Source organism: Gavialis gangeticus, unplaced genomic scaffold (assembly GCF_001723915.1).
Source record: "Gavialis gangeticus isolate Ggan-Ray unplaced genomic scaffold, GavGan_comp1, whole genome shotgun sequence".
Classification (NCBI taxonomy): Eukaryota; Metazoa; Chordata; order Crocodylia; family Gavialidae; genus Gavialis; species Gavialis gangeticus.
The window spans coordinates 29,663,420-29,676,564 of record NW_017729025.1 but is presented as its reverse complement, the minus strand read 5'-3'; the positions used below and the strand labels follow the sequence as shown (position 1 = coordinate 29,676,564).

Here is a 13,145-nt window from a genome sequence, read left to right as displayed (position 1 = left end):
GCCCCGGGCCGCGCCGCCGCCATTGGCTAAGCCGGGAGCCCCCGCCCCCACGCTGCGCCTCGCCCCCTTCCTGCCGCCGCCAACCAATGGGCTCGGCCGCCCCCTCGCCCCTCATTGGTGAGTGGTTAACCCCTCCCCATGGTTGCATACCTATTGGCTGTGGGCGCTTGGCCTTTCCTCGGATCTGCCGTCCGATTGGTGGGCGTGAGTGCCAGTCTAGCCTCCCAATTCGCGTACCGGGGAGAGGCCCGCGGAGGGGGAGGCCGTGCGCGGCGCGGACGTGGTGACGTCGGCGGGGCTCGGACGCTTTGCCCAAGATGGCGCCGTGCATGAAGTGCGGGCCTTGTCGCCCTTAGTGGCTGCGTCGTCCCGGGTGGCTCCCGTGCTTGTTCGAGGCTTGAGTGCGGCCGCGGGGCCCGACCGGGCCCTCAGGGCCGGGGACAGGTAGAGCTGGGTGGTGGGGGTAGCTTGGGCCCAGGCAGGGCGGAGGCGGCAGCTGGAAGCGTGTGAGCTCCTCCGGCCGAGCCGGGCCCCTTCGCTCGCGATGCCCTTGTAGCCCTTCTGAAGGCCGGGGCTTGCGGGGCGGGTAGGGAGAGGGCAGGAGCCAGGGCAGTACGGGACGAGCGGGGGGGCGGGGAGAGGGTGGCAGCTTGAGAAACAAAACCAAACGGATCGGTTGTGCGCGGGACGGACGTTTGGGGCGCTGTCAGCTGCCCCATCCCCTAGGCCAGCGGTTCCCAATCTCTGGAACAGGCACCACCAGCAGTACTCTTAACAGATGCATTATAGTTACTTTGTATGACAAAAAATTGCTGGTGGTATTTAAGGTTGCATCATTTTAAATTGGTGATGTGCAGTCTGTCCGCGTTTGGGAACTGCTGCCCTAGAAGCTGGAGGCGTGGGTGGGCAGCACTGGTCTAAGTAAAATGAAACAAACTTGGTTTGCAGTAAGGTCATTCTGGTTGCAGCCCCCCATCATAGGTTCTTTTGAAGCTGGTGACCGAAGTTGCCGCATCACCTCATGGGCACTGCTCATAAAGGAAATTTTCAGGTGGCTGAGAACACCCGGGGCCAAGACGTTATTGTCCATTTGCTGGTTCTGTCATCTATAGCGGGGTGAATAGTGGACTTTCAAAGAGGACAAGTCACCTGAAGATCATTTGTAGAGAGACTTAGGGAGCAGTTGGATCATGGTGCCAGTACTGTAAATTTAATCTAAAAACTTACATGCTGTGTTTACATGCTCATAGCAAAATCAGCCACTTTCTGAGGTCACTTTCAGGTCTTAGAACTTGCTGATGTAATTTGTATAAGTAAAGAAAATTGCTTATCTGAGGGTGGAAATGTTTTTGTTTTGGCACCATTTGTAAAGACATGTCTTTCTTTTTAGGTTCTGGAGCTGCTACTTGAAAATCTACCCTTTGAAAACTTACCAAGCAGGATCCATTCTACTTCAATAAATGAAGGAGAATAAAGAAAATTCCAGCCCATCTGTAAATTTGGCAAACCTGGACCACACAAAACCATGTTGGTACTGGGATAAAAAAGACTTGGCGCACACACCATCACAGCTAGAAGGCCTTGATCCAGCTACTGAAGCACGATACCGGCGAGAAGGGGCCCGGTTCATATTTGATGTGGGAACACGTCTTGGGTTGTATCCTTTGAGTTGGTTTGAGGCCGCTATTTGCATTATAAAATAACAACAACACTAGAAAAATTATTACTAGCAAGAATAGTTTGTACTTTTTTATTCGTTCTTGAAATTTAGTCATCTTTTCAAAGCATCTTTGATAGTTAAATGTCTGTTTTAATGTATTGTATTTCTACTCTAATTTATTTCTTCTGTTTGATTGACAAGGATTCAGTTGATAAAATGACAGCATAAAGGGGAAATGAGATTATAGAGCTTTCAATCATATAGTGATTTTGGAGATTAGAAGTACCTGCTTTCTTACCTCAAGCCTTTGCACAAATCCTTCAGGCTTAAGTTCTGGAACTTTTTCCACTGGATACCTCTTGAGCAACATGAAGGGCCTCCAGGTCTATCAAGTCTAATCCTTTGTTTTCTCAGTCATTTATCTAGGGAATTCCCCAAATCACCATTTCAGCCCTCTCACATAACTGTAACACACAGCAATAACTGAAACACTAGGTAAAAGCACGGAAGGTAAAGGGCACTGCAGATGCCCTGGAACTGCAATGGCTGGGTAGTAGTTAGTTAATATATGCTCAAAAGGATCAAGGCAGGTCAGAGTCCTTCTACCCTTTGTATGACTTGGGTGTCATAAGAACTTTATAATGGTAAATGACCCACCTCAAGGCTTACTGTAATTATTTCATTTTTCTGATCCAGTTCTGTGGGTTTTAAGTTAAATGAGTGGAATTATGTGGACCCCTGTGTAAGCATCATCTTGACTCTCTGTCCATGCCAGCTCATAAGATCTTTAGAGAAGGAGCCTCATATTTTCATGAAGTGATTGTTGTGAAAGTTATTTTGTGAATTATCTCCTCTGCATGTTAAATGAAGTCCTTATTATTAGTTTTAATTTATTTGGATGAAAGCTGGATATTTCTCTCTTTGCTTCTTTCGTCCATCTCTTACTTTAAATAAGCTTCATGCTCTGTTTAAATCCTTATCCTGTAGCATAGACACTATGACACTTTGGCAACTGGAATAATATATTTTCATCGGTTTTATATGTTTCACTCCTTCAAGCAGTTCCCAAGATATGTAAGTTTACAGCATTGATTCTTAAGTGCAATGGATGTTTTAAGTATGCAGTATTTAAGGTGGTGGCAAATGGCTGATGTGAGGCACAGTTATTGAAGTGTCATGTTTTATGGATAAAAAGTTCTGAAAACTGTTGTCAAGATTGCATCTTAAAGTGTGTGTGTGTAAAGTTTAACTTACATGTTGGAGTCGCATAAGTATGTCAGAAAAAGACTAATATGGAGAATGTTAATTTGTGTGATTTATCATGTTAAGGATAAATCAGATCCTTTAAACATGTTGCCTTGAAATGAAAATTTAAATGTTTTATGTTGAATATCAAACCTTAAAATTTACCATTTCTCCCTGTGTACACTCAGTCAGTTAAATGACCTACTGCAAATAAGCCTTGCTGTTTGTAATTCTGTTATGCTAATCTCATTCTGAAGAAAGTGTTAAAATTTATGGTTTGCAGCTTCTGGTAAATGCTCTATAAAAATAAAAATTACATAATTACATTTTAAAAACCCTCATGAGGCAATGTTCATTTTGTGCTAAGGCAGAAACTGTTTATATTTTTAATCATAAAATGCTGCTTAATGGGCAATCATCCAAAAGCCTATATTTACTTTACTTTACACATAACTTAGCTTCTACTACTGTAGTCAATGCATCAGCTTTTAATTATGTTAACTGTTCTATGACAGAGAGCATCTTATAGCCTGATAGTTGAAATTGGCAATGTTTTACTTAGGATGCTACATTTAAATACATAGACACCTTTCTGAACAAGTTTTCTTCGGTAGGTGACTGGAGCCTGCTGTCTCTTCCTGGCAGGAAAAGTTGAAGAAACACCTAAAAAATGTAAAGATATAATCAAAACTGCTCGTAGTTTATTAAACGATGTACAATTTGGACAGTTTGGAGATGACCCAAAGGTAAAAATAAGTTATGCTTAAATTCTTGTCTATGTAATAACAACTTAATATATTTAGTAGATTAAGTTAATATTCTTTATATGCTAAGGCTTTATTTCTCTCTGAGATAGCAGCAGGAAAGTTAGATTCTCATTTGAAGGGAGACTGACAACTTCAACTTTCATAAAGGTATGGACATACAAACAATTTACCATGGGGCAAAAAGATGAGGCTTTACCGTAGGAGATTATGCAAACTTACTGCCATATGCTTGCTCTTATTGCATGACAAGTAGAAGTTAAAGTGATAGCTAGCTGCTTAATACACCTTACTCCTCTTCTTATTGAGGGCAAAGCTGCTGCCTTTAGTTTCCAGTGTAGTTAAGTTTGTCAGGGAAGCCTAAGTCTCTTAATTTTCCTGTTACTTTGAATGGTGTCTTAGGCACAGGAGAACCTGATTTCTTGGGGAAAAGACAATATATTAAGTTGACAACATAAATACACAAAATTGGAAAGCTAGGTAAATACTCTTATAATTTCTTTCAGTTATTAAAATGTTAGGGGCAAACTTGAAACTATAATTACTACAACTTTTCAGAGAAATATGACTTTTTTTTTAATTATAGGCTATCCCTTTAAAAGAAATAAGAAAACTTGAGTCAAGGATTTTTATGGGTGATATCTTTCATTGGACCAACTGCATAGTAGGAGGGACACAGACTAGCTTTCGGGTATCAGTCTAACTATACGCTTGATCCAATACAAGAAGTTGCCCACAAAAGTCCTTAGCTCTCACTGTTTTCATAGAAAAACTTAGTTTTTCAAAACTCCTCTCAGTTCAGCAAGTGTATGGTATGAGTTCTAAGAAATATTTCTTATTCTCCACGGTATGTTAGTAGTTTCAGTTGCTTTGACTGATTTTTTTTTTTTTTTTTTTTTTTTTTTTTTTCTTCAGTTGCTACAAAAAGCTACCATTAAAAACACAGTGATTTTTTGGATTACTCAGTTCTTAGGTGCTTAATTTGAGACACCTTAAAAGGTTCTTATATTTCACAGAGTGGCCAGCTGATAGTTTTGAAAAAGTAAGGTTGTCAGGATGATCATACTGAAGTGAGATGCCCCAAATTGCTCGTCTATTCAGAAAATTGCTGGTCAGTTTGCCTGATCTGCCGTCCCAAATTCTACAACAGCAGTTGTTATGTATGACTTACAAAGTTTTTAAGATCCTTTAAGAAAACAGATGCTCTCTTGTTTATTTTATTTATTTTGTTGGTTTTTTAGGTTTTTTTTAGTAGAGTTTAGAATCCAGTGGACAAGTAGTGATATTTTAAATCCAAAGCCCATAATTTATTTTTTTGTGTTGATTTTGATGCCTCTATATAAATAATAGATGAAGGCAAAGTTGTAAAATACCCTTGAGCCTTTTCACTTAGGCAGAGGTTATAGTTTCATCCTGTTAAGTATGCTTACCTGTTTATCATGATCATCCTAATGGCACCTTGAGATTTAATTAAAAAATTGATGTCAGATTACCCTATGTGAATCCAGCCTCTCCTGTTTAAGCATTAAATCAAATAATTTAAGGAAATATGGTATATAAAAGTCTTCGTTTTGTTTTGTGCATTTGATGCTTTATGTACTGTCAGTTTTGCTACTTTTCCCCTGTTCTTCCTTCACTTTTTACTCAGCTTTTACACCACAATATTAAAAGCTCTTCTAAAAATACTGAATGTAAAATGAAAAAGAAAAGTTGCCTAATTTTCTGATTTTATTTACTTTGGCATCTCTCATAAATATTATGTTGAAGTTTCTGTTTTACTACTTGAGGCAGCTGTAATGGAGCAGTCAAACCTTGTTTCCCTGGGGATACTGTTTAGCAGTGGTCATCAACCAGTGGATCTTGATCCACCAGTAAATCTTGGAGCCTCCTGTGGTAGATCTCAGAGCCTCTTGGAGTCCCTCTGAGGCTGGGATGAGGGGCTGAGTGCCCGCGTGCATGCATGCATGCACCCCAGCCCAGCAGGTCACTCTGTAGGGGAGGGAAGGGGCAGGGGCTAGATTGAGGTCCCAGCGGTGAGGGATGGTGCTGCAGAGGTAGGAGCAGGGTTAAGTAGAGCCCAGGCTGGGTGGGACATACCTGCTGGGGAGGTGTGCCCCCAAATATCTTTTTCTCCCTCTACCTCAATCTGCCCCCCACCTTCCCTCCCCACAGACATACCTGTTGGGGGGAGATGGGGTGGCAGCTGTGCACGGTAGATCTCAGGTTGCTTTTAAATGCTAAAGGTGTCATCTCCTACTTAAAAAGGTTGGAGACCACTGCTGTATAGTCACATTTCAAACAAATATCAAACGTTAATGAGCGAAAGAAGAGGTAATCTCATTTATGGTTACTTTCTCATCTTTTCTAGGAAGAAGTGATGGTTTTAGAAAGAATCTTGCTACAGACTATAAAGTTTGATTTACAAGTGGAACATCCTTATCAGTTCCTTCTCAAGTATGCCAAACAACTCAAAGGTAATCAATAATAAATAAAATATTTTTAGTATACTTCAGTAATAGTTGTATACCACTAAAAGAGCAATTTGACCTGAAGTTATTTGCAAACACTAATCCACCTGATAAAGGAAAAATGAATATTAATCTTATTTTCCTGAAGGGAGTTTAGACAGAGGTTGCCTAACCCCACAAACTGAGAGCTAGTAGATATTTTCAAAAGTAAATGTTCTTGGCATATCATCCTGAGCAAAAATGAGGGTACTAAGGCATTTAGTCTTAGTAGATCATATTTCTTTTTCACTTTGGAACTGCTGTTTTTAGACAAGTGGATTTCAGTAGTTCATTTCTCCTGTCATGGAATGCCTTCAGAAGGTCTTGATGCTGGCTTCCTTAGCCCTGATAGCTCAGGCAAAAGTACTTTTTGCAGTTATACTTTCTCTTTCCATGCTCAGACCCATTCAACTTCAATTCCTTGTCATCAGAAATCACCAGGGATCCTGGTTTTCCCTGATGAAAAATCACAGATTTTCTGATGATAAACTCCAAAATCCATGATTAACATTGAAGGCCCCCACAGCCCTGCCCCTCCACAGCCCTGCTGGTGCCCCTCTTCTCCCCTCCCCCCGCCAACAGCCTCCCCAGCCCCACACATGCAGGCACAGACATACACCACCCCCAGCAGGTAAGTGTGTGGGGGGGAAGGGGTGGGGTGAGAAAAAGGGAAGGTGCTGGAGGGAGATTGAGAATTGGGGGGGTAGGAGGGAATGTCTCTGTGCCTGCTCCCAGGAGCAGGGGGTGGGGTGTCACACACAGTGGCTGGCAGTGCCCTGCGCCATCATGCGACATTGGTATGGGGTTGTGGCGGTGGCCAGCTGCTGTGTGCAAGTTCCGTCTCTCCTTCCTTCCCCTAAACCCTAGTCAGTACCCGTCTTCAGGCCACACACACCTTTCTGCTGAACTGGGAGGGCTCATACTCAGTGGCTGCTACCACCCCACACCACACCACCAATGCCGTGCTGCTTCACACAGAGCCACGTGTGCGACTGGATGCAGCGAAGCGGTGTGGGGCAGTGGCACTGCTGTGTACAAGCTTCCCCATCCAGCTGGCCAGCCAGTGCATGTACAGCCCACAGAGAGGCACCACTGCCCTTGCCCCTGGCCAGCTGCTGCATGTACGGCCTGCAGAGGAACACTGCTGCCCTTGCCCTGCCTGGCCCTGCTCCTGGGAGCAAGCACAGAGGCACACCCCCCCCCCCCCCCCCGCAGCCCCATTCTCGATCTGCATCAGCCCCTAGCCAGCTTCCCTCCCCCAGCCCTGCCCTGCAGCCCCCACTTACTTTACAGGCTCCAGGAACCAACAGTGAGCCTGATCCAAGCCTTGGGTGAGTGCAAGCCTCTGGCCCCACCCTTCCCCCTCTCCCTCCGGACAAGGCTGGGATTTCCCCAGCCTTTTTGCAATTAGCTCTTGCAGGCTGGAACTCTGCCGGCCTGTAGAGCTCTCTGCAAAGCCATGAAATCTGCAGGTTTCTCTGCTAAAAAGTAAAATCCATTTTTTCTCTGATTTAAAAACAGGAAATCTGTAGTTTTCCCTGTTGTCCCACGTGAAACGGAAAACCCAAATCCTTGGAAATCAATTGCTCATCCTACACAACCGTCCTATAATGCTTTTGTCCTGTAATGTCATATTTCTCTGTTTTTCACTCCAAAAGAAAGAATGCCTCTATTCCATTGAACAGAAAACCACCACTTCGGTGTTCTTTCCACTTAAAAGATAAATGTTGGGATCCCTATCATTTCAGAAAGCTCAAAAAAATTAGTGCAAAAGGTAAATGTTTTACAGAGATATGACATATGAAAGCAGTCTTGCAGCTTTAATAATTCACTTGCAACTATTAAACAAAGAGCATTAAAATTTTCTGGGGATATTTCCAAATATTCCAAAGTCTTTCTTTTTTTATTAGTTTACTCCATTAAAAATTTTCAAGCACTTTTAATTTATCATTCAATCTTTTTCTTTTTCAGGAGATAAAAACAAAATCCAGAAACTGGTTCAGATGGCATGGACATTTGTAAATGACAGGTAAATTGTTTCCACACATTATTATAATTTTTGACAGTGAAGTATTTCAGTTACTTACCACAACTTTTTTTATTTTGGACCCTGACCTTTCTAATTCCACCTAGATGAACTCAAGCTATACCTTTTTCTGCAAACAGTGGAGACCGTTCAGATATGTTATAAATCACTTGGGTCTCTCTCCCCTTTAAAGAAAAGACTCAAAGACTCTTATTCAGGGGTGAGAGAGTAGATTGGGAACAACAGAGGGAAAGCCAGCTATAGGAGCATTTCCACCCCAAATAAGATCCAAAAGCAGCTGGTCAAACCCTTGAGTCACAGAAATAGATCTGAGTGGTCTTTAACGATCTGTAGGAAGAGAAGTATATAACTGATTATCTTGGACTGGGAGAGAGGATTTTTCAAAAAGTTAGCTGTTGTGTGACATATTTTAATGGTTTGGTGTTGTAGGAAGGTAGATTGAGCTGTAAATAATTTTATTCAAGTCTATTACATCAGTCAGCATTTAGAAAAGAAAAAATATATGGTTTCTTCTTAGTTTACCATCTGTAACTGCTGAATTGATCAAACTACTTCCAATTGCAGTTTTAAGTGTGGCTTTATTTTTAAAAGGTCGGTATGTTAATATGACACCTCAGTTAATAGATGTGATCTCTGGGTATTGAGTCATTTCTGCTAATTTAGTGGCCAAGCTCTTCCCGGTGGGGCTGCAATGGGAGGGGGCTATGGCAAATTTGTGGCTGCAGGCTCGCTCCCCGCGCAGTCCTGCTTCACCAGGAAGAGCTTGGTGCAGCCCCGGCCCCTGCCCTCCCAGATGAGCCAGTGGCTCCTGGCCGAGGGACGCACAGCAGTGGGAGTCACCCCTCCACACCCCTCGCCCGCTCCATCCTGTGCCCACCCTGCCTGGCTGGACAGTACTTGCCCTTGCCCCTGCCCCAGCCCCATGCTTCCCTTCCCACAGGGGCCTTGATCTACCCTCCGCAGCTCCTTCCCTTCCCCCTCCTACCACACCAGACTTACAAGCTAGAGGCAGCTCTCCACACTGCTGGACTGTGCTCCTTGCCACCTGTGCTGTGCCATGGCTGCACTCATGCATGGGCCATTTATCGGCTAAATTTTCAGCCTGATAAGTTCCAATATATTAAATTTTCCTTATATCAGTGCCAATCCAATATCGGACCAATGTATGGGTGCGCCTCTAGTGATTAGGCTCATATTTTCTAGCTCAGGTGCCTAGGTAGAGACAAAAAGTGACCCGATTGACCAAGGGGTGTGAGAACCAACAGTTCCTTTTGGCTTTGTTCAACAGTGTTGAGGAACAGCTTCTCTGAAAATAGCTTGATTTTATTCAAGTATGTTAGGTTCTCACATTTGAGAATGGTAGCGTGTGCGCTAAGCTGTGGATACCTGCATAAGGCAAGTGGGGGTAAAGCAGTTGCACAGATAGTGGTAACAGTCTTTTAGAGATGAGCAAGGTGTTTGGCACAAGCACATCAGCACACACAATTAGACTTGCATCATATTTATCATAGATAAAGATACTTTAGGGAGAACAGAAAGCAAATTCACTTTCTGATCCCAAGTGAAGCATGCAGGGCTAGCATCTATTAGCAGGGGTAGGCAACTCCTGGCACAGGTTCCAGAGCATAGCACATGTGAAGGTATTTTGCTCAGTATTGTGCAGCTTGGGGCAGATGGCAAAGAAGGGTCTGGGACAGCTCAACCAGGATTGGGCCCCTCATAGCTCTCCGCCCCATCCGCTCCTGACACACCAACATCTTGCAAGTCAAAGTTGCAGGGTTTTTGGCACTCTGCCCAGAAATGTTGCCAAACCCTGTTCTACAGAAATATTTTTTCTCGGTAAATTTGGCCAATGTTAGACAACAATGTCATGGAGGTGATTGTAGGGGCTATATGATGTTTTAACTAATATCTCAGAATATGTGCTTTGGAAAAGCACTGAATTCATCCAGTGTTGTTCATTACTGTCACCAATGTGGATTTCAACTATAGGTACTTCAATTAAGATTCTCTTTCTTTCTTGCCTGATTAAAAGGACTGCTATGTAGCATTCGTTAAAATGGTTTAGATTCCCTACAGTAACATAAATATGTTTATAGTTGCAACATTAAACATGTAAAATCTGCTAAAAGTTTACATCTTGCAAGTGTTAAAACTACTTTTTGCATTTTTACTGTTAAAACAATTTTTAAATGAGCCATTGTTATCAAAGTATACTTCTGTTTTATGGACTTCAGGCATCCATAATATACAGATTTTTTTTTTTTGTTCTCTGCTTTAACCTTTTTGTATTTTGATTGCTCTGTTTTTGTAATGAGTGAACAGCCTGAAATGTTGTAACCAGCTGGCTAGAACTAAATAATCAAATTTAGTTTCCCATGATTACATTTAATAATAGAGGAGCTGTAGTAGTATCAGCTTTACTATTGTATTCACTGCTACAAAGGCCAATCAGGAGGTGACCTGCTGAAATTTTTAGAACTGGATCTAAAAATTTAAGTAATCTAAAACTTTGCTTTGAGGACTTGGTTGTAGAATTGTTTATTGTTCCTTGTCTCTCTTTCCTTGTTGTTTTTGCTTTATTTAAATGCATTTTATCTGTAATAACTGGAGGAAAAAAAAGGCAGGCATTCTTTCACAATTGAAATGAAGCCCTGCATGCATGTCTAGGTCAGAAGACCATATCCAGCTGACATAATAAAAGGATTTTTTTGGCTAAGCAAAATGTAATTATCCAAGCTGGAATTTGATGCAGTTAAATGCACACCCTTTTCTCCCTCCCTCCCCCTTACATTGTGAAAACTTTATCCTGGTGTGTCAGGCTACATCTAAAATGTCTCAGCTAATTATTCACTTCTTTCTGTGGTTATTATTGCTGAGAGTAATGTTCTTTGTACAGGTAAAATCAAACTTAATTTCTGATTACTGGTACTACATAAAGTATTGAGTCTGGCAAATTAGCTTGTCTAGCAAACAGATTCCTAGTTTTGTTCATTAACACTGTTTGAATAAGATCTTAAAATGGTCATCTTAATTGTCTAATCAGTAAATAGTAGATACCACATATTCCAATTTGTGATGTAGCTGTTGGAGCTGACTTAAACTGGCTGTTCTTTCATATTCTAGTCTCTGCACTACATTGTCACTGCAGTGGGAACCTGAGATCATAGCTGTTGCAGTTATGTATCTGGCAGGCCGTTTATGCAAGTTTGAAATTCAGGAGTGGACATCAAAACCAATGTACAGAAGGTGGTGGGAGCAGTTTGTTCAAGATGTACCTGTTGATGTTCTGGAAGGTACCAGCAGTGATTTTTTTTTTCCAAATTAGGTACTTGCAGTCTTTTAAAAAAAAAAAATGAGATCTGGTCAGTTTCTCCTATAACTTCCTGGTTTGGGTGGCTTTTTTCCCTAAACGGCATGATCACACTTATTGCTCAAAGTAATCTTGTTTAAGTGTATCTGGCACAGGACATATTCAGTGGTGAGCCCAGTAGTCAGAAATGTTCTGCTTATATTTTTCCAAGAAAACTGACTCTACCGACAGGACAAGGAATAAAGGGTAAATAGTGATCAGGTTTTCAGTGGGTCTTAGCATGGAGTATATATGTATCTTTGTGCCTGAACAATTTTTTTTGTTCAGTGTTTGATTTGCTAATTTTCATTTGTGCTACATTTTCATTTTTTACTGCAGTACATCTTACAATGGAGGGGAGGCAATTGGAGTTTAAAAGATGGAGTAAAAACTGCATAATAACTCCTCTGACCTTTTAAAGGTACTCAGATGTTAGTTCTATCCCGACATCTTACAAACAACATTTTTACAAGCAGGACTAGCTTGTGAAGAGAAATAGCATGGAGCTCCCATCCTTGCCTAATACAACATTATTTCCCCTAATGGAGAATGAGAAATTGATGCTCCAAAGGAAGTCTCTTCGCTGGTGACACCATAGAATGATGTACACTGACCTCTGTATTATTGGACAACTGAACCTCGTCCTTTATAAGCCATCAAGTCATGTATCAGTACCACCCAGGCTGTGTACATATAGAACTCTGTTAGGACACCAGTATCTCTCTTCTTACATATATATGCATCAAGGTTCTGTCTAAGTTGCATGCATGCACGACTGCGCACAACTAAAAGTGTGGCTGTGCACAGCCTTTTCAAGGCCGTACACCAGGAAGAGGCTGGGGCAGGAGCCTGGTGAGGGCTCCACTGGCTCTGAGGAAGTGCTCTGCTCCCCTGCATCAGGGCCGGGGAGTAGAGCACGTCCTCGGAGCTGGCGGAGCCTGTATCAGCCCCCCACCCCAGTCTCCATCCCTGCCTTTCCTCACCTCAGGGAGGAGCCACTGCCTGTCCCAGTGAGGCTCCACCGGTTTCAGGACACTGCTGTGCTCCCCTGCATGGCCTCGGGGAGCAAGGAGGCACATGGCGTCAGGGCCGGGGCGTGGAGCAGTGTCCTGGAGTCAGCGGAGCCTCACTGGGGCAGGCGGCGGCTCCTCCCTGAGGTGAGGCAAGGCAGGGATTGAGACTGGCGCGGGCTCCGCCAGCTCTGGGAAAGTGCTGCACTCCCTGGCCCTGATGCAGGGGAGCAGAGTACTTACCCAGAGCCGGCGGAGCCCATGCCGGCCGCCTGCCTTTGCCCCAGCCTCTGGCCCCTCAGCTCCCAGCCCCAGCCTTCTACCCCAGCCTCTGGCCTCCAGCCCCAGCCTCCACCCCCCAGCCAGCTTCCCCTGGCCCCCAGCTCTAGCCTCCTTCCCCTGGCCCCCAGCCTCTTGGCTCCAGCTCCTGGCCCCTGGCTCTGGCCCCCAGCCCCCTTTGATAAGTGTCCCATGCCGGACTGTGGTGGCATGCTCACAGACCGTTACTCCTTAGAGAGAACATTGATATGCATATATTATGCTCCTTAATTTTTTTTTTT

General features: G+C 43.2%; 1 protein-coding gene across 2 annotated transcripts in view; it reads left to right on the top strand.

Annotated features, from left to right (window-relative positions):
- The first annotated feature begins 271 nt into the window (after positions 1-271).
- The window catches only part of CCNK (cyclin K), a 32,253-nt gene continuing 19,379 nt past the window's right edge, over positions 272-13,145 (top strand). The window contains exons 1-7 of one of the 2 annotated variants that reach the window (XM_019518586.1): positions 272-382; positions 1,391-1,657; positions 2,653-2,734; positions 3,520-3,651; positions 6,038-6,143; positions 8,148-8,205; positions 11,350-11,519. In XM_019518586.1, the coding sequence (XP_019374131.1) occupies positions 1,461-1,657; positions 2,653-2,734; positions 3,520-3,651; positions 6,038-6,143; positions 8,148-8,205; positions 11,350-11,519 (745 nt within the window). In that variant the 5' untranslated portion in view covers positions 272-382; positions 1,391-1,460. Of the gene's footprint in view, positions 383-425; positions 445-1,390; positions 1,658-2,652; positions 2,735-3,519; positions 3,652-6,037; positions 6,144-8,147; positions 8,206-11,349; positions 11,520-13,145 lie in introns of those variants that run through there. The other variant, XM_019518587.1, reaches the window with a different exon arrangement.